The 22,873-nt window shown below is 34.1% G+C and overlaps 1 protein-coding gene across 7 annotated transcripts in view; it reads left to right on the plus strand.

The window, feature by feature from the left end:
- Positions 1–22,873, plus strand: part of RALGAPA1 (Ral GTPase activating protein catalytic subunit alpha 1) — a 249,558-nt gene that overhangs the window by 127,195 nt on the left and 99,490 nt on the right. For all 7 annotated transcript variants that reach the window (XM_055309354.1, XM_055309357.1, XM_055309353.1 and 4 more), the window contains 7 exons: positions 681–806; positions 4,103–4,161; positions 7,705–7,813; positions 9,502–9,612; positions 14,041–14,109; positions 21,815–21,949; positions 22,370–22,553. In XM_055309354.1, coding sequence (XP_055165329.1) covers positions 681–806; positions 4,103–4,161; positions 7,705–7,813; positions 9,502–9,612; positions 14,041–14,109; positions 21,815–21,949; positions 22,370–22,553 — 793 coding nt within the window. The remainder of the gene's footprint in view (positions 1–680; positions 807–4,102; positions 4,162–7,704; positions 7,814–9,501; positions 9,613–14,040; positions 14,110–21,814; positions 21,950–22,369; positions 22,554–22,873) is intronic.

Here is a 22,873-nt window from a genome sequence, read left to right on the forward strand (position 1 = left end):
GCAAGAAGGTAGAAGAAGGAAAATACTCAGTGCTGATACTTCAGAAATGGCTTAATACAGCTGAGAAAGAAAGATGAAAAGTTACCTTCATCTGTAGGCAAAGCATAAAGTCTGACTGTTTTTAGTAAGTAGTAGAGGCAATGCTTTTCTCATGTGCAAAATGCCATAAACATCATCTAGACTAGTGCCTATTTCTTGAAGATACAGTTAATGTTTTTATCCTTAATTACTTTTTTATCCTTAGATAGTAACAAATACAATCTAGTGACATAGAGTCATCTAGTCATAAGTACAATATGTTGTGGTGTGTGAGTTGTCTTTAAAATAAAAGTATTAAAAAATAATAAAAGTATATTTATTCTCAAAATTAGGGTAATTTAATGCTGTTAGCTAAGCTATATTCCTATTTACAATCCCATTAACTGTGGCTAATTTCTGCTTATTTGCTGCGTTTAAGGAGAGCTCTGCTTTTTGTTCATTATACTTACTGAGAATAGCAGTAGTTTATGTGGAAAGTAGAAGTGAAAACCTGAATCTTTAGGTTTCCTCTTTCCTTTTTAATTTTGTCTTTTGTTCTCACTTCTCTTTGTGTAATATGGTTAGGTAATAAAGTAACTTTTCTGGCAGTTTAAATGACATAATCAAATACATGTTAAAGACTTAAAAAATCTGATACATAGGCACCAAGAGTGGAAGCCCAAGTTCTTCTGGGATCTTTGGTTTGCTTTCCTAACTTATATTGTGAACTGCCTGCTCTCCATCCCAACATTCCTGATATTGCTGTGTCTCAGTTTACAGACGTTAAGGTAAGAAATCAGATGCTAATTTTTAGTGTTTAAATGGCCTTTTAATAACCGTGTATGTTCGATAAAACTTGTATTCTTTTCCTTTAGAAATTCACATAATTGTGAAAGAACGTTAACCAGTCGTACACCTCAGACATAAGCCTAAAATGTCCAGTAGGAGCACAGTCTTTTTTGTGTTTATAATTTCTTTGGAAACATTTTCTCATTATTGAATTCATTCATGTGTCAGTATCTTAGGATTTTTTCATTCACTCACAACATTTATTGAAACATCTTATGAGGCAGATACTATGCTACTTCTAAGGCTTCTAAGACTGAGATGAAACTGAACCTGCAAAAAATTTGTCTCTCTTTCCTAATTTCCCAATATGATATATCAACCAATGTAATGGAATATTCCATTTTGCTATAGGAAACTGTGAAATTGCGGTGGGGATCCTGTGTACCTGAATCATTGTAACACCTCAAAAGTCATGCTGATAATTTTTTTTAGACTTTTGCCTTCTCTGAAAGAAATTTTTTCAATCCAGTTTTCTGGATTTCTGCATGTACCTTTCATACCAGCTATATTTCTCTTTACATTTGTAATTACTTATTTAGTGTATGATGTATACTTCAGACTTACTTCAGACTTGATCTTGGACTTATCAGCCTCCAGAACTGTGAGAAATAAATTTCTGTCATTTATAAGCTACCTAGTTGGTAGTATTTTCTTTTGGTAGTACTTTATAAAAGCACAAATAGACAAAAATAAATAATTTCTGAAATTTATAACCAAATATATATATATATATTCAAAAAAAAGAATTTCTTTGGTCTTATTTACTGCTATATCCTCAGAGCTTAACATGCTGCTTGGCATCTGGTACTCTAGAAACATTTGTTAAACAAGTGAATTTCACTGACACATAAAATTGTATAGGTCAATGCAAATTTGCAATGAGAATTAATAAAAACTATACAAATTGAGTTTTGGTCTTCACAGATGTAATGTCTTTGAGTTCTTCTATTTGCAGAAGATCCTGAAGGTCAGGGATAGGTAATAGTTTTAATTTGCTTAGGCAGTTTTGAATTTATTAGAGATTAGCCTGGTTTATTATTTATGATCTGCATTTCAGAGTAGCCTTATTATCTTCTGGCCATTGTATAGGTAGTAATGGCTGAAATGATTTAAAAAATCAAAAACTTTGGTAAAGGGGTATCTCCAAAATAAAAGGTAATTCTAATAATCAAGAAAGCAAAAAGCCCAAGAAAATGATGATTCTCTGTCAGGTAACTGAAGATTTAAGGGGAAATTACATGTCATAGTGGTCATATTTAATTTTCACATTTTCACTGAAACCAGTTCCCTGTGTACTCTAAACTGCAGCCACATAGCCACATGGACCGTACCATGCTGTTTTTCGATTTTGGGCTTTTGAATTTTTTTTTTATTTATTTATGATAGTCACAGAGAGAGAGAGAGAGAGAGGCAGAGACACAGGCAGAGGGAGAAGCAGGCTCCATTCCCTGGGAGCCCGACGTGGGATTCGATCCCGGGTCTCCAGGATCACGCCCTGGGCCAAAGGCAGGCGCCAAACCGCTGCGCCACCCAGGGATCCCCCTTTTTTTTAAAAATTTTTTTTTTTTTTTTATGATAGTCACAGAGAGAGAGAGAGAGAGGCAGAGACACAGGCAGAGGGAGAGATTTTGGGCTTTTGAAAATGCATTTCTTTCTGCCTAAAACATCCATTATATAGAGCTGTTTTCCTCTTTTTGCCTCTCTTAGTTACCAAACACAAAAAATTTTAGTCTTTGACCTTGATCATTTGTCAAAATCCTGTTTACCTAAGACCCCTTTGTGAAGTCTCTATGACTTTCTGAAGTTTTATTTATTCACGTAGAACCTTGTATATGTCATCTTATTTTGTAATTGTTTACAAGTTTGCCTCCTTCCCTGGAATGTAAACTTCTTGAGGATAGGTACTGTATCTTAATCTATTTCTTTCCAGCATTTAAGACAGGATCTCCTACATAGAAAGCTCTTGGGCTTAAACAATACCTGATTAATTGTCAGCCACTGGGCTAGATACTAGGTTTACAAAGATGTGTAGAAGGTTACTTCTTCTAAGGAGCTTACAATCTATGTAACTGATAAGTGCTTTTTGGATAAATGAATCAATGAGTGAATGAATGATTTTTAAAGAAAGGAACAAATAGATTCTTAATTATCAAAACTAGTGGCATTCTTGTTTTCCTCTCCTTAATTAGCCACTATAGTATCTGTCTCATGTTGGTATTACAGACCATCCTAAATCTTTTCAACTTTGACTTACATTACACAGATCTAGCTTGATTTACTTCTTGCTTCTCAACATATTCTAGGACTCCCAAATACACTAGTGTTCTTTATCTGCCTAATAAACACAAACTTTAAGATCCTCTCTTTAAATAATTACTTTCTGTTTATTCTCCCTTTTGAATATTTTATTCATTTACATAATTTTAACTATTATTTAGCACTTATCCTCAAACTTACACATTATAATTTTTTACAAATTATTCAAAAGTTTGCTTTTAAATGAATATTTCTCAGAGTTTTGAAAAGATGCTCATACTTTTGAGCAATTAAATCTGTTTTAATTATCTTATAGTGAGCTTTTTGTTAATCTTTTAATCAGGAAAAATTCTTTTTTTGAATATATATATATATTTGGTTATAAATTTCAGAAATTATTTATTTTTGTCTATTTGTGCTTTTATAAAGTACTACCAAAAGAAAATACTACCAACTAGGTAGCTTATAAATGACAGAAATTTATTTCTCACAGTTCTGGAGGCTGATAAGTCCAAGATCAAGGCTCCAATAGAGTTGAATTCTGGTGAGGACCCTCTCACTGATGCATAGCTGGCATCTTCTTGCTGTGTCTTCACAGAGTGGAGGGAGCTAAGGAGTTCTATGGTAGTCCCTTTTATAAGAGCATTAATTTCATTCATAATGTCTCCATCCTCATGACCTAAGCACCAGCTACTACCATCCATTATATCTGGGGGTTCAATTTTAGTATAAGAATTTGAGGGGAATACAAATATTCATACCATGTTATTATTTATTTAGCTAATTTATTTAGCTAATAGAGTAATATTAGACTCTATTAATAAAGTCTGCAGGTTGAGAACAAAGATTGTTTTATTTCCCCATTGTATCCCTAGCACCTGGGGCAGCGCATGGGCCCATAGTGGCTATTTATAAATATTTGTTGAGTGAATGAATGAATGAAATCTTAATCATTACTGGTTTTTCCCCTTTATTTTAGGAACTTATAATCAAAACTGTATTAAGCTCAGCAAGAGATGAGCCTTCTGGTCCTGCACGGTAGGTCAGATGTTCTTTTTTTTTTTTTTTTAAGATTTTATTTGAGAGTGAGTGAGTGAGAGTGCTTGTGTGCACATGCACACAAGGTGGAGGGATAGAGGGAGAGGGAGAAGCAGGCTCCCCGCTGAGCAGGAAGCTGATGGCAGGGCTCAATCCCAGGACCCTGGGATCATGACCTGAGCCAAAGGCAGACGCTTAACCAACTGAGCTACACAGGCTCCTGGGTAGGTCAGATGTTTTAAGATTTGACATGACTATTATCTTTTTGGAATCTTATTATAGAAGTTGATTGAATTATTTGGCAGTCCCCATCGTTTCAGATGTACAAAAGCTGTTCTGAATTATAAATTTAAATTATTAAGATGATTAAATATTTTTTCATGATTTTATAAACCTTCCTTCATTAAAAAAATAAAATCCTATTTACCTTTTTAAGTATTTTTATTTCCTATATCTAAAATAATTTTGGGGGGAGGTGCCTGGGTGGCTCAGTCTGACTCTTGAGTTCAGCTCAGGTCATGATCTCAAGGTCATGGGATCAAGCCCCACATCAGCCCTGTGCTGGGCATGGAGCCTGCTTAAGATTGTTCCTCTTCATCTCCTTCTGCCCTTGCCCCCCACTGCTCACTCACATGCAGTCTCTTTCTCTCTTTAAACAAATAAAAATTTTAAAACTAATAAAATGATTTCTTTTAATTTTAAGTATATTTTGCTTTCCTTTCAAGTTATATTTGTCACTATCTGTTTTGCGGTACCTTGACATGTAGTCAATGAATTTTTGTTCAATTGAATTAAAAGAAAAGATTTCTTTTGTAGAAAAAAAATACTTGTAGGAGGATTTATAAATATTTTATCAGGATATTTTTTTAAAAGTACAATATAAATAATAAGATTTTAGAATGTTTTCCCTTCTAAAATGCCTTGTTAAGAAATGAAAACTGTCATTTTCTATTTAAAATTTTCCAGAAAGGCTGAGATTTAAATCAACAGGTTGCCAATAGCACACCATGTTCCTTTTTTTCCCGAAAATCTCATTAATTTATATTTTATATTTCTTGAAGCTAATTCTAATAATATGTCATTAGCCTCAACAGTAGTCTATGTTACTACTTTTTTGACCTACATGTCTGGAGAGCTTCCTTTTTTCCTAACACCTGCACATTTTTTGAATTCAGGTTTCATAAAAATACAGATTATAGCTTTGACCATTTGGATTCTAATTGTAATTTAAACCTTTTAACAGCAACTAGAATTAATGTAAAATGAGCAGTTTGCTTAAATGAAATAGCTCCAGCCTTTTAATTCACTTGGCATATTTTTCTCAGTAGCCAAGTTAACTAAAAACAAATCTCTTTGAGTAAATCCTTCTTTTACATTATTTTAATACTAGGCAGCTATTCCAGAAAACATTGTCTTTTCCATTATTCCCATATTTATATTTCTGGTAGCCTTAACTCCAAATTTGATGGTTTTCAATATTATTTCTTTAACATTTTCTGTGTTAATGATTAATAATGATAATCTTTTAAGTTCACAAGGATTTTCCTATCATTGTTCCCTTTAATCCTCATAACAATTCAGAAATTATTGGAATCATTTTTATTCTTCCAGCTTTGCTAGCAAAAAAACCGATGGCTTGGAAAACTAACATTTGTTATGTACCAGGCATTGTTCTGAACACTTTATTACCTCATTTAATCTTTGCAGCAGCTCTAGAATATAGGTATAATTTTTGTCTTCCTTTTTATAGATGGGAGCCCAGAGAATTTAAATAATCTGCCCTATCATCCAGAAATAGCAGAGCCATGATTAAAACCCTGGCAGTTTGTCTTCAGAGCCTTATTAGATGCATAAATAATAAGTGGCAGAACCAGATTTGAACCTAGAGCTTCAGAATCTAGATCTTCTGCCTTTTTAAAAAAAAAAAAAAAAAAAAAAAACACTATGTTGCCTCTGAAATGAAAGAACACTGAAGCCTAAAACATATAGCTGCCTGTAAGTAGACTTGGAAATCATTAACACAATAGCTTGCTTGAAAATGTAAGAAAATCCCAAAGTTGAACAGAAGCATTTTCTAAACTTGTTTTCCTTTCAGGAATGTAAGGTTTTAGAAGCTTATCCCCCAAAATTAGACCAGGAGGAGAGTTGAGCCATTCTAGGAATAATCTAGATTATTTTGCTATCTTGAGGAATGTAGGAAACACACACAAATTGATCTTACCCCTCTATTATAAAAACATGTTAATAAGCATTCTACTCCCAGTCTGTGGTGGTTAGTTACGTCCATGGAGAGCTTTGCTTCACTTCAGAGTTCATAATTACTTTAGGATTGTAGCTCTTTCCACTGCCAAACCTGAAACCTGGTTATTTAGATCTGTAATATTAATGGGTAGGTAACAGTAGGGAAGAAATAAAGTAGTAGAATTAGCCTAGAAGACCAGTAGTTTTGCTAGTAAATAATTTATTAGCATGAACACTGTGATAAACTGAAAGATGAGACTTACAAACTTCTGGTCCACTATGTTCAGGATGAAAGATACTTCTGCATTCAATTATTCTGGAATTTAACATTCTACAGAATTTAAGAATGTCGGTAAAACAAAACAAAACAAAACAAAAACAATGTCGGTATCGGGACATGCCAAAGTATACCAGGATATTACAAGGAGTTGACTTGTTTAGGAGTTGAGGGAAACCAGTATGTGCTTCATTAGAAGCTAATACTTGAACACACTGATGAAATTTTTAATGATTCTGGTCATCAAATAATACCTTTCAAGCAAAAACTCGGTTGAAACAAGGAAATGAAGTTTCATAAGACATTAGGGAATAGAAGAAATTCTACCAGTTCTATTTCTGTTGGAAATCGTTTATAAAGTATATGAATTTTATTTGTAATGCCAATTTGTTTTACAAAGAATTTGTAATCAGCTTTGTTAAATTTAAGAGTTATGAAAATAATATTTAGGGGCACCTGGGTGACTCAGTCACTCACTTAAGTGTCCAGCTATTGATTTTGGTCAGGTCATGATGGAGTCAGGCTCTGTGCTGTGCACGGAGCCTGCTTAAAATTTTCTCTGCTTCCCTCCCCGCCTCCCACCTTCTCTCAAAGGAAGAAAGATGGAGGGAGGAAGGTAGGAAGGAAGATGATATGACATCCCATCAGCTTCATGTTTTTGCTAAAGTTCATTTTGTGCTGTCAAAATCATTCTCTTTCCTTTTTGAAAGTTACAATTTTTGTTTGGGAAGCTTTATGGCAATATCAGTTTGTTAATATGGGTTTGTTACAAAGGTCCTGTGCGTTATCCCCACCTTAGTAGTAAATTATAACTGAAAATTAATCTTTGAGTTTGGGGTCATGTGCTTTCCTCCTTCTTTCACTTGCTTAAGAAGAAATAATGTGCAGAGTAAGAAATTGATTCACTTAAACAGTGCTTGTTCATTCTAGATTGGTTGTCGGTATTTTGGTTGTGGTGGTGGTTTCATTTTGTTTAAAGGCTCATCTATTTCTGTTTATATCATTGTTGGTTGCCTTTTTTGCAGATGTGTAGCACTGTGCAGTTTAGGTATTTGGATTTGTGAAGAACTGGTCCATGAGTCTCATCATCCTCAAATCAAGGAAGCTCTGAATGTAATTTGTGTCTCCTTAAAGGTAAAAAAATGTATTTAGTGGAATATATTATTAGTGGAATATATTAATAAAGAATGCAGGACTATTTTTCTCCAAATGTTAATTATATCTTGTGTCCTTACAGATTAAAACATTTAATAAATGGTTTTATTAATTTGTCATTACATTATTTCTTTGATGCTGACTTTTTCCTTCAGAGTTGTTCTACTCTTGAATTTAGGATATCTTAGTATCACTAAGATATAAGGTTATCAACCTATTTTATCTCAACTTTTGGTGTCATTTAACAACATATATAGGGTTGTTTTTTTTCCTAATCAGTATTTTGTAACCTACTTTTCATTCCTTAATACTTCCTGAATTCTTGAGCTATTCAGTATTTTGGCTTTATTATTCAAGTTAAGTGCTGTCTTTGTAACCAGAGTACAATTTGTTAAAAAATAATAACCTGATTTATTAGTCTGAATAAGTAAATTTTTTGCATGTGAAAGTATGCATATTAGTTTTGTTTTAAAACTTGTTTTAAAGTATCTATATAGAATTCTAAACATAAAAGGTACAAATATTGCTTACTTGACAAGTATTTCTGAATACGTACTATGTTTGAGGTGCTTTGTTAGTCACATTGAGGTATACCAGAATGAAAAATAATTGTAAATACTAGACTCAAGAGATTAATAATATGATGGCTAAAAAGGATTAAATTAAATAAGAGTAATAATAAAACAAAGTAAGAGAACCAAATGAGTGATGCATATAAAATGTTGATTGAGGTCAGAGGAAGCCGTGATTACTTTGATGTAGGTAATGGAGAAGACTTGGAAAGTGGAGACATTTGGTCAGGGCTTGAAGAGTTGGGGAGGTTTGGTCATAGAGAGCTAAGCGTAACAAGTTTGAGTTTATGCCATAACAAGTTTGAGTTTATGCCACTGGGGAGTCATCCAAGAGCTTTAAGCATAGACAACGTCAGCATCAGAGCAGTTCTTTAGAAGATTAATTTGAAAGTGTTGTTTGTAGCAGATTGGAATGGGGAAACGATTGATAAGGAAATGAGCAGTTTGCAGGCTGTTGCAGAAATCCAGGTAAGAGAAAATGGAATAAAACGTTAATTGAGGCAAACATTCAAAATTAAAAATAAACTTAAGGGATCCCTGGGTGGCGCAGCGGTTTGGCGCCTGCCTTTGGCCCAGGGCACGATCCTGGAGACCCGGGATCAAATCCCATGTCGGGCTCCCAGTGCATGGAGCCTGCTTCTCCCTCTGCCTATGTCTCTGCCTCTCTCTCTTTCTCTCTGACTATCATAAATAAATAAAAAAATTAAAAAAAAGAAGCATTTAAAAAATAAATAAATAAACTTAATTGGGATCCCTGGGTGGCGCAGCGGTTTAGCGCCTGCCTTTGGCCCAGGGCGAGATCCTGGAGACCCGGGATCGAATCCCACGTCGGGCTCCCGGTGCATAGAGCCTGCTTTTCCTCTGCCTGTGTCTCTGCCTCTCTCTCTCTCTCTCTCTCTGTGTGACTATCATAAGTAAATAAAATTTTAAAAAAAAACTTAATTGTGTTTTTGTAATGTGGTGTCAGTTTTTATTTTGCAGGTGTGTATTATTTTAATATTTTAATAAATATACAATGACAAAAATGTATAAAATTTAAAGGTTTTCAGCAGCTAATGCATTAATAAATATTTTTAATTGTTTTTACTGTTACAGTTTACTAATAAAACAGTAGCCCATGTGGCTTGTAACATGCTTCACATGCTGGTTCATTATGTACCTAGACTTCAGATTTATCAGCCTGATTCTCCCTTGAAGATTATTCAAGTGAGTATTTCTTATTTATTGTGGCCCTGTTAAAGATCTTTAGATTTGGATACCTTGAAATATAAAATTATTTAATGGTTTTCTTTAAATTTTGCATGGCTAAGTTATGGCAACCCGGGCAGCTTTTTCGAGATATCAAAGTTCATGATAATCTCCTTGTATTTTATGTTAGGAGACTGTGATCTTGGTTTTTTAAATGCTACCTGCAAATTTATAATTGCCATTGTCTTTATTAATATATATTCTTTATTCAACCTCTCTTAGGTGAGAAAATATACATCCCTCCAGTTACCAGAATCAGGGTATTATTTTGATTCATCCCCTTTACTTTTCAGTTAATCATAGATGGAGTTTGCGTTTTAATTTTTTTTTTTCATTTTAATTCTGTGTCTCCTATACAACACCTGACCTCCCTCATTATTTCTTTCTTGTGATACTGTGGTAGCTTTCTGGTTGGTCTCTTGGCTTCTGAGGTCTTCTCCTTCAAATCATCCTTCACATTCATATGACTTATATCAAAACCCAACAGTATTGCTGAGTGGTTTTCCTTTGCTTATAAAATAAGACTCATGTTGTTTATCTGGGAATTTGAAGCCTCCGGATGAGGACTGAGCCCATCTTTTCAAAATCATGTAGAGATTCCTTTGAAATATCCTGTTGTCCAGGTACCTGAGTCAGTTTACTATCTTCTGAACATACCTTCACTCGACCTCATAGAGTTGCTTTGAAGACTAAATGAGAAAATATAGAGTGCTTAGAACTTTTTGCCATAAAAATTACAGGACATAAATTTTAATAAATGTTGGCTGTAGCTATTATAATTATTATGTAGGATGTAAGTGTGAATATACAGATTATGTATGTATTAAAACTTTTGAAAATTTCTGAAATTTTAAATTTAAAAATTTTGAAAATTTTACCCTTTAAGATTGGATTGTTTGAAAATTAAGATCATTCTTTAAGCAGATTTTTTTTTTCATTTGGGAAAGCCTGAAAATCCTTTCCCTTATTTTCTTTATCAGTTTTTATATTAATACTCATCTAATTACTTCTTAAGTGTGCAGATTTTTGTAGATTACTTCATTATACTGTATAGTGGTCAGTAGCTACAGATGAAGAGTTATTATATTATTCAACTTCTAGTTGAATGAAGAAATGAAATTCCAAAATTGTAGAGCATTTCACTAATGGTTTACCTATTTGCATAGTTAGGAAAGGAAGCCCAGTTCTATGACCAATATTAAGCAGATGCATCTAATATACTAAATTCTTTTTTTTTTTTTTTAAGATTTTATTTATTCATTCATGAGAGACACACAGAGAGGCAGAGACACAGGCAGAGGGAGAAGCAGGCCCTATGCAGGGAGCCTGATGCAGGACTCGATCCCGGAACCCCATGATCACTCCCTAAGCCAAAGGCAGATGTTCAACCGCCGAGCCACCCGGGCATCCCTAATATACTAGATTCTGTTAGTGAATAAAGCCTTTTAATATGTAAAGTATATTCAGAGGAATTTTTCTACTTGATGCAATAACTTACAGAAATATAATAGCATACAATAAAAATATAATAAATTTACCTATGTATTTTTAGCATGCACATAAAAAATTTAATGAGATCAGGAAATTTCCAGAGTAACACTGTGTGCCTTTTTTGCCATCTTTTAATAATTTTTTATTATCTCATATTTTTGTATCAAATTTATTCATGTACTATTCAATGTATAACATAAGTTAATTTTAAAAACCACATAATAAAAATTAAAAAAAACATATTTACCCACAAATACGTACACACATACATGTCTGGAAAGATGAGAGTAGATTTCTTTTTCTTTCTCTTTTCTTTTTTTTTTTTTAAGTAAACTCTCTGCCCAATACCAGGCTTGAACTCACAACCTCAAGGTCAAGAGTCACATGCTGTACCAACTGAGCCAGCCAGGCACCCTGAGAGTCAATTTCCTTATTTCCTCCCCCAACTTAAATGAGAAATAGTTGACAAACATGATTGTTTATATTTAAAGTATACAACGTGATGATTTGATAATTGTGGAATGATTACCAAGGTCTAGATAATTAACACATCCATTACCTCACATAATTAACTGTTGTTTGTCTTTTTTTATTGTGAGAATGGTCTACTCTTAGCAACTTCCAGATATTCAGCATATGATTAACTATAGTCACCATGCTGTACATTAGATCTTACTATTTTTATAACTGAAAATTTATAGCTTTTGACCTGCATCTCCCTGTTTCCCTCCTTTCTTCTGAGCCCCTGGTCACCATTATTCTATTCTCTTTCTATGAAATCAGGTTCTTTAAGATTCCACATATAAGTGATACCATACAATATTTGCCTGTCTGCTTATTTCACTTATAGTAATGCCCTCCAGGTTGTCATAAATGGCAGGTTTTCCTTTCTTACGGCTGAATAATAATATTCCATTGTGTGTGTGTGTGTGTATACACACACACATACATATTTTTTGTATTCATTTATCCAAAGATTTATATTGTTTCCATATCTTTGCTATTGTGAATAATGTGGCAGTGAACATGAGTGTACAAGTATCTCTTTGAGATACTGATTTCATTTCCTTCAGAACTGGGTTGCTGAATCATATGATAGTTCTTTTTGGGGGAGCTGTGGGGGAAGGGGGGAATAGAGTGGGTGGGAATCATATGGTAGTTCTATTTTTAATATTTTGAGGAACCTCCATATTGTTTTCTGTGAAGGCGGTACCAGTTCACGTTCCCACCAACATTGTGTCAGTTTTCTTTTCCCTACCCCCTTGCCAACATCTGTTATCTCTTGTCTTTTTGAAAATAGCCATTCTAACAGATGGAAGGTGATATCTCATCATGGTTTTGATTTGCATTTTCCTCATAATTAGTGATATGGAACACCTTTTCATATATCAACAATTTAAATGTCTTCTTTGGAAAAATGTTTATTCAAGTTCTTTGCCCATTTTTAAATTGGATTATTTGCTTTTTTGCTATTGAGTTGTAGGAGTTCTTCATTTATTTTATGTATTTTTTTTAAACGCTTTGATTCAATCTTCATCATTTTTTTTAATTTTTATTTTAATTTATGATAGTCACAGAGACAGAGAGGCAGAGACACAGGCAGAGGGAGAAGCAGGCTCCATGCATCGGGAGCCCGACATGGGATTCGATCCCGGGTCTCCAGGATCGCGCCCTGTGCCAAAGGCAGGCGCCAAACCACTGCGCCACCCAGGGATCCCCTATTTTATGTATTAACCCCTAATGCAGATATATGGTTTGTAAATATTTTCTCCCATTCCATTAGCTGCCTTTTCAAGTCCTTTTTTTTTTTTTTTTTTTTTTGCTTTTCCTTTGCTTCCTTTGCTGTGCAGGTGCTCTTGATATGGTCCTACTTATTTATTTTAGCTTTTCGTGTCTTATCCAAAAAATCAATGCCGAGAGCAATATCAAGAGTGTTTTCCCTCTGTTTTTTTTTTTTTTTTTTAGGAGTTGTATGGCTTCAGGTCTTAAATTTAAGTCTTTGTTCCATTTCAAGTTAATTTTTGTCAGTGGTATAAAATAGGGGTCCAGTTTCATTCTTTTGCATTGGATATCCAGTTTTCCTACCACTTATTGAAGATACTGTACTTAATCTTTCTTAATTTCTTTTTCTTACATTTCATTGTTAGTGTATAGAAATGCAATTGATTTTTAACCCTGAAACCTTACTGAATTCACTAGTTCTGACACTTTTTTGGTGAAATGTGTAGGGTTTCCTAAGTATAAGATGATGTCACCTGCAGACAAATAATCTTACTAATTCCTTTCAGATTTGGATGCCTTTTCATTCTTTTTCTTCCCTAATTGCTATGATAGGACTAAAGCACTATGCTGAATAGAAATGGCAATTGTGATCCTTGACTTGCTCCTGACCTTAGAAGAAAAGCTTTTAACTTTTCACCATTGAGAATGATGTTAGCTGTTGGTTTGTCATATATGGCCTTTATTATGTTGAAGTACATTCCTTCTATAACTAATTTGTTGAGCAGAGTAGATTTCTTGAGTGATAGAATTGCAGATGATTTTTATAAATCTTTTGCTTATCTATATCCTCTCATTTTTCTGTGAACACATATTATATATGTTTATGTATATTGATTCCTGAATTGAATTTGTAAGAAATCTATAGTTGATAGAGTTTATAGGATTTTGGTTCCATACACATGAGGATTATAAATGATTGAAAAGCTTACATATTAAAAGTTACTTTGCAAAAAAAATAAATAAAAAGTCTTTGCAATAACATTGATAATGTCTTTAGAATTAGAAAATGTATTTAGGATAAACTTCCATCAAATAGATTTTATGTCACTTTACCATTAACATTTAATGGATGCATCATTAATATATTTTGAACTTTTTTTTCTTTGCTGACAGATTCTAATAGCCACCATCACCCATCTTTTGCCAAGTACAGAAGCTTCATCTTATGAAATGGATAAGAGGGTAATTAAAATTTTGTTTGATATTTAATATATGTTTAGTAAGGTATTTATATTTTAAGTTTGCAAAGCTAGATATTTACATGGCAAACATTAATTCATCTTGTCCTTAAAATTCACTTTACATTATTTAAGTGTAACCAAATTATATTTTAGTTCAGATTTCAAGTTAGTCATGGTCATTTGATAAAGTCTTTGAATCTCTTAGATGTGAGGAACCTTGGAGGATATTTTATTCGTTTATAATTATTTCACTTTATCTTGCCAAATTATGGTCTTGTTTATGCCTGAAAATAAGTAATTCTGAGAAATTCATCAACTCGGAAGGCAACCATACATCTTTATATAGCTGTTACTGGTAGAAAATAACGAAATTTCCATTAAGGAGAGTATGTATAATAGAGATGGCATGTAGAGGAAAATCTACCCTCTGACCACAAAAAGTTCTACAGGATTGCAATCACCTTAGTAAATTCATTCTGAGATTCCTTTAATTATTTCAGGTACTGTATTTGTAAGTCTAAAGTTTCTATTTGGTTTCTTTTCATAGTTTTCCATATCTTTCCTGAAATCTGCATTTCTATATCAATTATATCTACTCTATTAGATTTTTAACAGTTTATCATAGTTATTTTAAATTCCTTGTCGGCTAAATTCAATATTGGTGTTATTGCTAGGTCTGTTTCTACTGAAATCTTTTCATCTTGATTGTGGATTCCATTTTTCTGTTCATATGTTTGTTAGTTTCTTAAAATATATTAGGCATAGTACATAACATGTTATAGAGATTCTAGTAGATCTGTGCTGCCCGGGATACTAACTACTACCCACATGTGACTTTAAATTTAAATAAAATAAAATTAAAAGTTTATATTAAAATTTTAATTCCTTATTTGTGCTAACCATATTTCAAGTGCTCAGTAGCCACATGGACAAATATATACCATTTCCATCATTGCACAAACCTCTATTAATCAAGGCTGCTCTAGATTCTGTTCCTCTGAAAATTATTCTGTTCCTTTCCATTTTCACATCCTAATCTTGCATTTTATTCTCCGGATCTCAGTGTCATCATCTCTTAATCATACAGTGTTGAAATCTCAAAAGAGCAAAGTTGTTGGAGAAAGATGAATTTCAGTTTTCATTGTCTTTTATGTGAGGAATAATGCCAGCAAAACCATGAGCAAAGCAACTCTGTATTCCTAAAGTAGTAAGTTTGAAGCTTGAAACAAAATTACTGGTATCATCAACACATGAGTAGTATTAAACTCTGGGAATATATGTAATCACTTGAGAAGTTATAGAGTAAGAAGAATTATTAACAAAATAGAACACTTTGAAGAAAAACAGAGCAGGGGGTCACCAAAATGGAGACATAGCAGGTTCCTGAATTTTCTTCCTCCCGTGGATGTGCCAAAGATACAGCTACACATGGAGCAGTTCTCTCAGAGAGAAATCCAGCAACTAGTTGAATAATCCTATGCATCAGGAAATACCCACATCAATACATAGGAAACATTGAGGCATACTCTTGAGATAAACCCATTGACACAATCAGGAGAGAACTCCCAACTGCCAGGGTCTTTCGGAGGCTGCTAGCACCCCAGCTTTTAAGCTTTTTAAGCCTATCCCCAGGGATAGGCTTGTAAATCACCTGGCTCTGAAAGCCAACGGGGCTTGTATTCACAAGGCCCACAGAACTATAGGAAACAAAGGAGCACTTGTTAACAGGAGTGTGAGCACCTGCCATTGCTATTCCCCCAGTGTTCACAGAGGGGACAGGCATTCTTTCTCTATGAAAGAGTTGACTGCATACTTTCCCAGCTGCTGCCTGAGAGTCCAGCTTCTAATCAGCCTTCATCCAGGTGCTGACTGGAGTCCTTCTGGAAGCTCTTAAGATCCAGTGGGCACTTCCCCTTGTATTCTCCCTCTGACTGGCTCCAGCAATAAAATCAGGTCTCTACCTTTCCCCTAGAAAGAGCTTGTCAACACTAAGTGAGTGGCTCCCAAATGACCTACTTCTGGGAGTGGTCAGAACTTCGCATTCATGTATTCTCTGGAAACACACAAAACGGGTGGTTCTGTTTGCACCAGCACTCCCAGCGACTGTTTCCTCTGGCTTAGCACAGAATGAGTAAGCAAAAATAGCCAGCTCTCAATTTCTCTGTTAGGGGCTAGACTGCATATAGCTAATGTCCCAATTTTTCCAGTTGCTCCTGAAAGTCAGACTACCGATTAGCCTGAATCAGGAAGCTGAAGGAGTAGGCAATTAGTAGTCCTTCAGGAGCCTGATTAGGTATATGGCATTTCCCACTTTTAGGACACAGTTTGGATAGTCACAGAAGTTTGATGAGCAGCTAAGAGCTTGAGCCAGGCTGCTAGTTTACCTTTTCCAATTAATAAGTATCTTTTAGGAAGATACTTTGAGATTATATAAATAACCTGTTATTCCTTAAACCTTTTATTAAGTAGTTTTGCCAGCCATTTATAACTCTTATCAGAATTAGATGTTAGGATAGTTTCCTAATTCTGTCATTACTTTTACATTAATGTCATTAGTTAGTTTTCTATGATAAGAAAGAGCTTTCTCTTATTCTCTATCCATTTTACCAGTGTGGGATCATAATTCTTATTTTATGCAATGGATTGTAATCCTTAGTTTTTTACTATCATTATTTATTTCAGAGCTCAAAATGTCCCAGACTTAGCCAGTGGGAATGCCCTTTAAAATGGCTTCTTTATCCTTTTGTCATATCCTTCTCATTATTCTTTCAGCATATCCTTAATTTCTGTCACCACAGAATTTTTCAGACTCATTTTGTATTTTTCCTGCCTCAGTACTGAAATTAGCCACTTCCCCAAGGAACTCTGGTTCTGTTGAGTGGGAATAGTGTTCTCAAATAAAGATCTGGGAGCTAAGTGTTTACATTGTCATTGGGTTGTGTGTGTGTGGTTTTTTCCCTTAGGCCCTCTCACTAGATAAAGCTAAAAAGATAATATGTACACACATGTAAATAAATAGTATGTGTTTACGTATATATGTATACATAAGTATATGTATTTCTTTGTGTGTATTAAAATACCATGAGTTTACCTTGACACCTCTGATTCTAATCCAACACAAGGGTCAGTCTGTCCTCTCCCTTTACATATTTGTAACCACCTGCCCCAATAATGAGAACCTAACTCCTTTACCCACATTTATTCACAGTATATTTACTTCTTTGTGCAGTTTTAGAAGAATAAAAGGAGTTTCAGAATATACTTATGCCTGTATATAGTTACCAAAAGAGTATATAGTTCAAAAGCTGTGTTTAAAAGTTACTTGAGTTACTTCTCCCTCCCCTTAGTCTCACTTTAGTATGATTATAGAATTCATTTGAATATAGTTCAGGTTATTTTTTCAGTTTGTATTCTATTTTAGTGTTTTCTCCCCATCTCTGTTGGTTTTGTTTTTTAGTTTGTTTTATCCATTCTTTCTGCACAATGAACAGATACTTTTTCCCCTCCTTGTTTGTTAAGAGATACATATTCTAGATATTCTTTGGTATTTAGATTTTTTTACTTGCAGGGTATCCTGGAAATTCACAATACATCAATTCATGAAGATGTTCTGTGTTCTTTTTTACAGCTGTATAGTATCATTACTACAGTGTGTGAATGTACTGTCATTTATTCAACTCACTCTCCTATGTATGGATGTACAGGGTTTTTGTTTTTTGTTTTTTTTTCTTTTTCCAGTATTTTGCAATTGTAAAGAATGCTGCAGTGATTGTAGCAATTCAGTCACACCTGCACATTCCACTTCTAATTCTAGTTCTCTTGCTATTTCTGTCAATTTTGCTGTTACTTCCTTAATTGAAATCTTCCAGCTCCTCAAAGTCATCCATGAGGTTTGGAATCACGTCTTCTAAACTCCTGTTAATGTTGACATTTTCACCTTTCCCATGAATCATGAATGTTCTTTATGACATCTAGAGTGGTGAATCCTTTCCAGAAGCTTTTCAGTTCACTTTACCCAGATTCTAAAGATAAATCACTATCTATGGGAGCTGTAGCTTTATGAACTGTATTTAAAGACGACTTGAAATAAAAACTTCTCCTTAATCCTAATGAGCTACAGAATGGATGTGTTAGCAGGCATAAAAACAACATTAATCTCATTGTGCATCTCCATCAGAGCTCTTGGACTTAAAATATTCAGTAAACTATGTTGTAAATAGATGTGGTATCATCCAGGCTTTGTTGTTCCATGTGTGGAACACAGGCAGAAGAGATTTAGCATAATTCTTAAGGGCCCTAGGATTTTTGGAATAGTAAATAAATGCTGGTTTCAACTCAAAGTTACTAGCTGCCTTAGCCCCCACCAAAAGAAGCAGCTTTAAGCCAGGCATTGACTTCTCTCTAGCTACAAAAATCCTAGGTGGCATCTTTTACAAATACAAAGCTGTTTTGTCTACAGTGAAAATCTGTTGTTTAGTGTAGCTAACCCTTTGGATAACTCGCCACACCCTCTGTATCAGCATCTGCTGCTTCATCTTCTACTTTCATGTTACACAGATGGTTCCTTTCCTTAAACCACACAAATCAATTTCTTCTAACTTCAAACTGCTCTTTTGTAGTTTCCTTACCTCTCTCAACCTTCACAGAATTTAAGAGAGTTAGGGCCTTGCTCTGGTCTAGACTTTGACTTAAGCAGCTGGTTTGATCTTCCATCCAGACCATAAAACTTTCTCTATATCAGGTCTGCAGCTGTTTTGCTTTCTTAACATTCATATGTTTCCTGGAGTAGTACTTTTACTTCCTTCAAAACTTTTCTTTTGTATTCACAACTTGGCCATTTGGCAAAGAAACCTAGTTTTCAGGCTGTTTGGCTGAAAACTGTTTGGTTTTTAGTTTTCAGCCTGTTTGGACTTTCGACATACCTTTCTCATTAAATTTCTAGCTTTTTATTAAAGTGAGAGGGCAGCCCCAGTGGCTTAGCAGTTTAGCACTGCCTTCAGCCTGGGGTGTGATTCTGGAGACCTGGGATCGAGTCCCACGTCGGGCTCCCTGCATGGAGCCTGCTTCTCCCTCTGCCGTGTGTCTCTGCCCCCCGCCCTGTGTCTCGAATGAATGAATGAATGAATGAATGAATGAATGAATAAAGTAAGTGAGAGTCAGTGACTCTTCCTTTCACTTGAACACTTAGAGGCCATTGTAGGATTATTAATTGGCCTAATTTCAGTAATGTGGTGTCTCAGGGAATGAAGAGGCATGAGGAGAGGAAAGACAGATGGGGGAATAGCTGGTTAGTGGAGCAGTCAAAACACATATGTTTACTGATTAAGTTTGCTGTCTTATATATAGACATTGTTTGTGGTACCCCCAAACAATTGCAGTAATAACATCAAAGATCACAGAACACCATAACATATAATAATAATGAAAAAGTTAGAAATATTGTGAGAATTACCAAAATGTGGCATAGAGACAGAAAGTGAACAAATGCTGTCAGAAAATGGTGCTCCATAGACTTTCTCAACACTGGATTGCTACAAACCTTCAATTTATCAGAAACACAGTACCTGTAAAGCAAAGCACAACAAAATGATATAGAATCTTTAGATTCACATTTACTTTCCTTAAACTATTTTCTTTTTAATGTTACCTTGCTTTGTGTATTATTTTTGGGAAGTCTGATGTCAGTTTTATTCTTTTGCCCTTATAAATTATTTCATCTTTTTTCCAGGAGGCCCTAAGGATATTTTTCTTTATATTTGAAGTATTACTTTTAAAGCTTTATCAGAATATGTGTTAGAGTTGATTATTGCAGGTCAGTTTGTCCTGGCTTCTGGTGAATCTTTTTATTTTTTATTTTTTTAAGATTTTATTTATTTATTTGACAGAGGGAGGGAGAACAAGTGGGAAGAGCAGCAGGCAGAGGGAGAGGGAGACGCAGGCTCCCTGCTGATCAGGGACTTGATCCCAGGACCCTGAGATCATGACTTGAGCTGAAGGCATATCTTAACCAACTAAGCCACCCAGGTGCCCCCTGTGAACCTTTTTTAATGTGTATATTTCAGAGATTCCAATTCTATATAAATTGTATATTCTTTTTCTGTCTTCTATTTCAGCCATATTCTCCCTGACACTTTTTATCGTTTTAAAATTTCATTTTTAAATTGTTATCCACTGTTCTTCAATACCTGTATTATATTTTGTGGTTTTTTTTTTCAAATATATTCTTCATTAGGCATTTATATTTAGGCTTCATTTCTAAATTTTGTCCTTTTGCTTCTTGTACTGACTTGATATAATTCTTCATTTCTTGGTCTAGTGTTAGTTTTTAATTTCTGATTTAAGATGGATTTTCTTTGTCCCTATATCTAAATGCTGTTTGATAATATCTAATTTAGGTTAGAATATTGTGTTATAGTGTTCTTCTGCTTCATAATTGAGTTTTTTGGGTGGGGGTTTCATCAGCCGAATTGCTTAGATTCTCGTTTTTTTTTTTTTGTTTTCTTTTCATAATAGTTTTTTTTCTATGGACGAAGTTGGTGAGGGTGAGGGTGGTTTACAAGATTCCTACTTCAAGAGCTCCCCCTTCTGGTGTTTCAACAAAGTATAGTGTCTTTATTGTCTTTTTAAGGAGAGGAATTGTAAGACCATAAATTTATTGAATGATGCTTTTTAAGGAAGAGAGAGATTGCAGGTCCATCAGTTTTTAAAATTTAAGTCTTGCAGGATCCTAAATTTTTCTTTTTACTACATGTTTTCCAGAGGTCATCTCCTCATATCTTCTTAACATTCTTTTTCCCCAAAGCATTACCTTCCCTATGTGTACGTTTAAGTCCTTTTTTCCTACTCAGTATCTGTCTTCCAGTACATTTTTTTCAGTATTCTCACACTTAGGATGACTTTTTCTTTCTTGCTTGGTTTTTAGGTTTGTACCTTGTACTTTTCTTTTACAATTTTTCTCAAACTGCCCTTGCTCTTCATGAAAGTTTATAATAGGAGAATGGGGAAAAGCTTGCTGGGATTTGCTGCATACTTTATACTTACAGATAATTTAAAGTAGATGTTCTGTTTTCTGTGTTTATACTGAGGATGTTGGTTTTGTGATGATGTTCTTTTTGTTCCTTAAAAGGAATGTAGAAGGTGACTGTAATATATATGAACTTAATCTTGCATTTGTGTTCCATTCCTTAAAGAGTTTTAAATAGTTGACTGATGTCTGTTCTCATTTAAGCTCAGTATTTTTATAGTAATTTAAAGTAATTCTGGCAGTCCTATTTTTATTATGTTTAAAGTTTCATTGTGTTGGCTCTAAAATATAAAGAAGAAACCCACAATAATACTCATATATAATATTTTAGAGTCACCTAGATCTAAGTAAATATTCATGGTAGAATTAGGGTTGATAGTTCCTGAAATAAATTTTGCAAGAAAAAAATAAGTTGGTGAATTTCTGTTAAAAGTATTAAGGATGCCTGAGTGGCTCAGGGGTTGAACATCTGCCTTTGGCGCAGGGCGGGATCCTGGGGTCTAAGATGGAGTTCCGCATCAGGCTTCCTGCCTGGAGCCTGCTTCTTCCTCTCTCTGTGTCTCTGCCTCTCTCTCTCTCTCTCTGTGTCTCTCATAAATAAATACATTAAATCCTTTTTAAAAAGGTATTAAGGTCTTATTTTATGAGTTTACAATAATAATCTTTTTTGTTGTTGTTTCAGTTGGTAGTATCCTTACTTCTGTGCCTTCTGGACTGGATCATGGCCTTACCTTTAAAGACACTGCTCCAACCAGTCCATGCTACAGGAGCAGAAAATGATAAAATAGAAAAATCTGTCCTCAATTGCATTTATAAGGTAAATTTGTTTGCTTTATTTATTATTATTTTTTTAATTTGTTTGCTTTAACCAACACTTTTTAAAACTGAAAAAAATATCATTTCTTAGTATTACATTTTTAGTTTTTTAGAGCCAGGTATTTTTTAAGAACGTAGATTTATCTTACAGTGTCTAAGGCTAATTAAAATTTCCTCCTACAAGGTACAGTTGTTTCACTGCAGATTTTTGAAAGGAGCCAAATCTTTGTTGAATGCGAGAATGATTAGTTAAATTTTATTCATTCTTCTTTTTAAGAAGTATTAAGTTTTACCTTGATTGAAGAACTAAGTTTTAAAATACTTAAAAATTTTGTCAAGCTCTTATATTCCAGTTGGCATTTTTCTCTATTTGTTTATATTCACTGAAAAGGAAAACTATATTTTTCCCTCATACTTTCAGGTATTACATGGGTGTGTTTATGGAGCTCAGTGTTTTAGCAATCCAAGGTATTTTCCAATGAGCCTCTCCGATTTGGCATCTGTAGATTATGATCCTTTTATGCATTTGGAAAGTCTGAAAGAGCCTGAACCTCTGCACTCTCCAGATTCAGAACGATCCTCTAAACTTCAGCCAGTGACAGAAGGTAAAAAAAATTCCTAAAGGACCATATTATTTCTTGGGTTCTCTGAAAATATGATTTGAGGGTGTAGGTAGAAATAATGGAGATGAATATGTCTTACCTTGTAGCTCTTTACCTCACCATGTGTATTATAGCAAAGTTCATTTTTAGTTTTGGAAATAACTTCAGAAACACAGTTACTAAGATTACATGTGATGACATTCCCTTTATACTTCTAGTTAAGTTATTCTGATAAGTTCTTTTTGGTATTTTATTTTATACATCATAGAATTTATATAATAGAATAACAGATTTAGCTTTGGAGCCTAACAGATAGGGTACTA

Source organism: Nyctereutes procyonoides, unplaced genomic scaffold (genome assembly GCF_905146905.1).
Source record: "Nyctereutes procyonoides isolate TBG_1078 unplaced genomic scaffold, NYPRO_anot_genome, whole genome shotgun sequence".
NCBI classification, from domain to species: domain Eukaryota; kingdom Metazoa; phylum Chordata; class Mammalia; order Carnivora; family Canidae; genus Nyctereutes; species Nyctereutes procyonoides.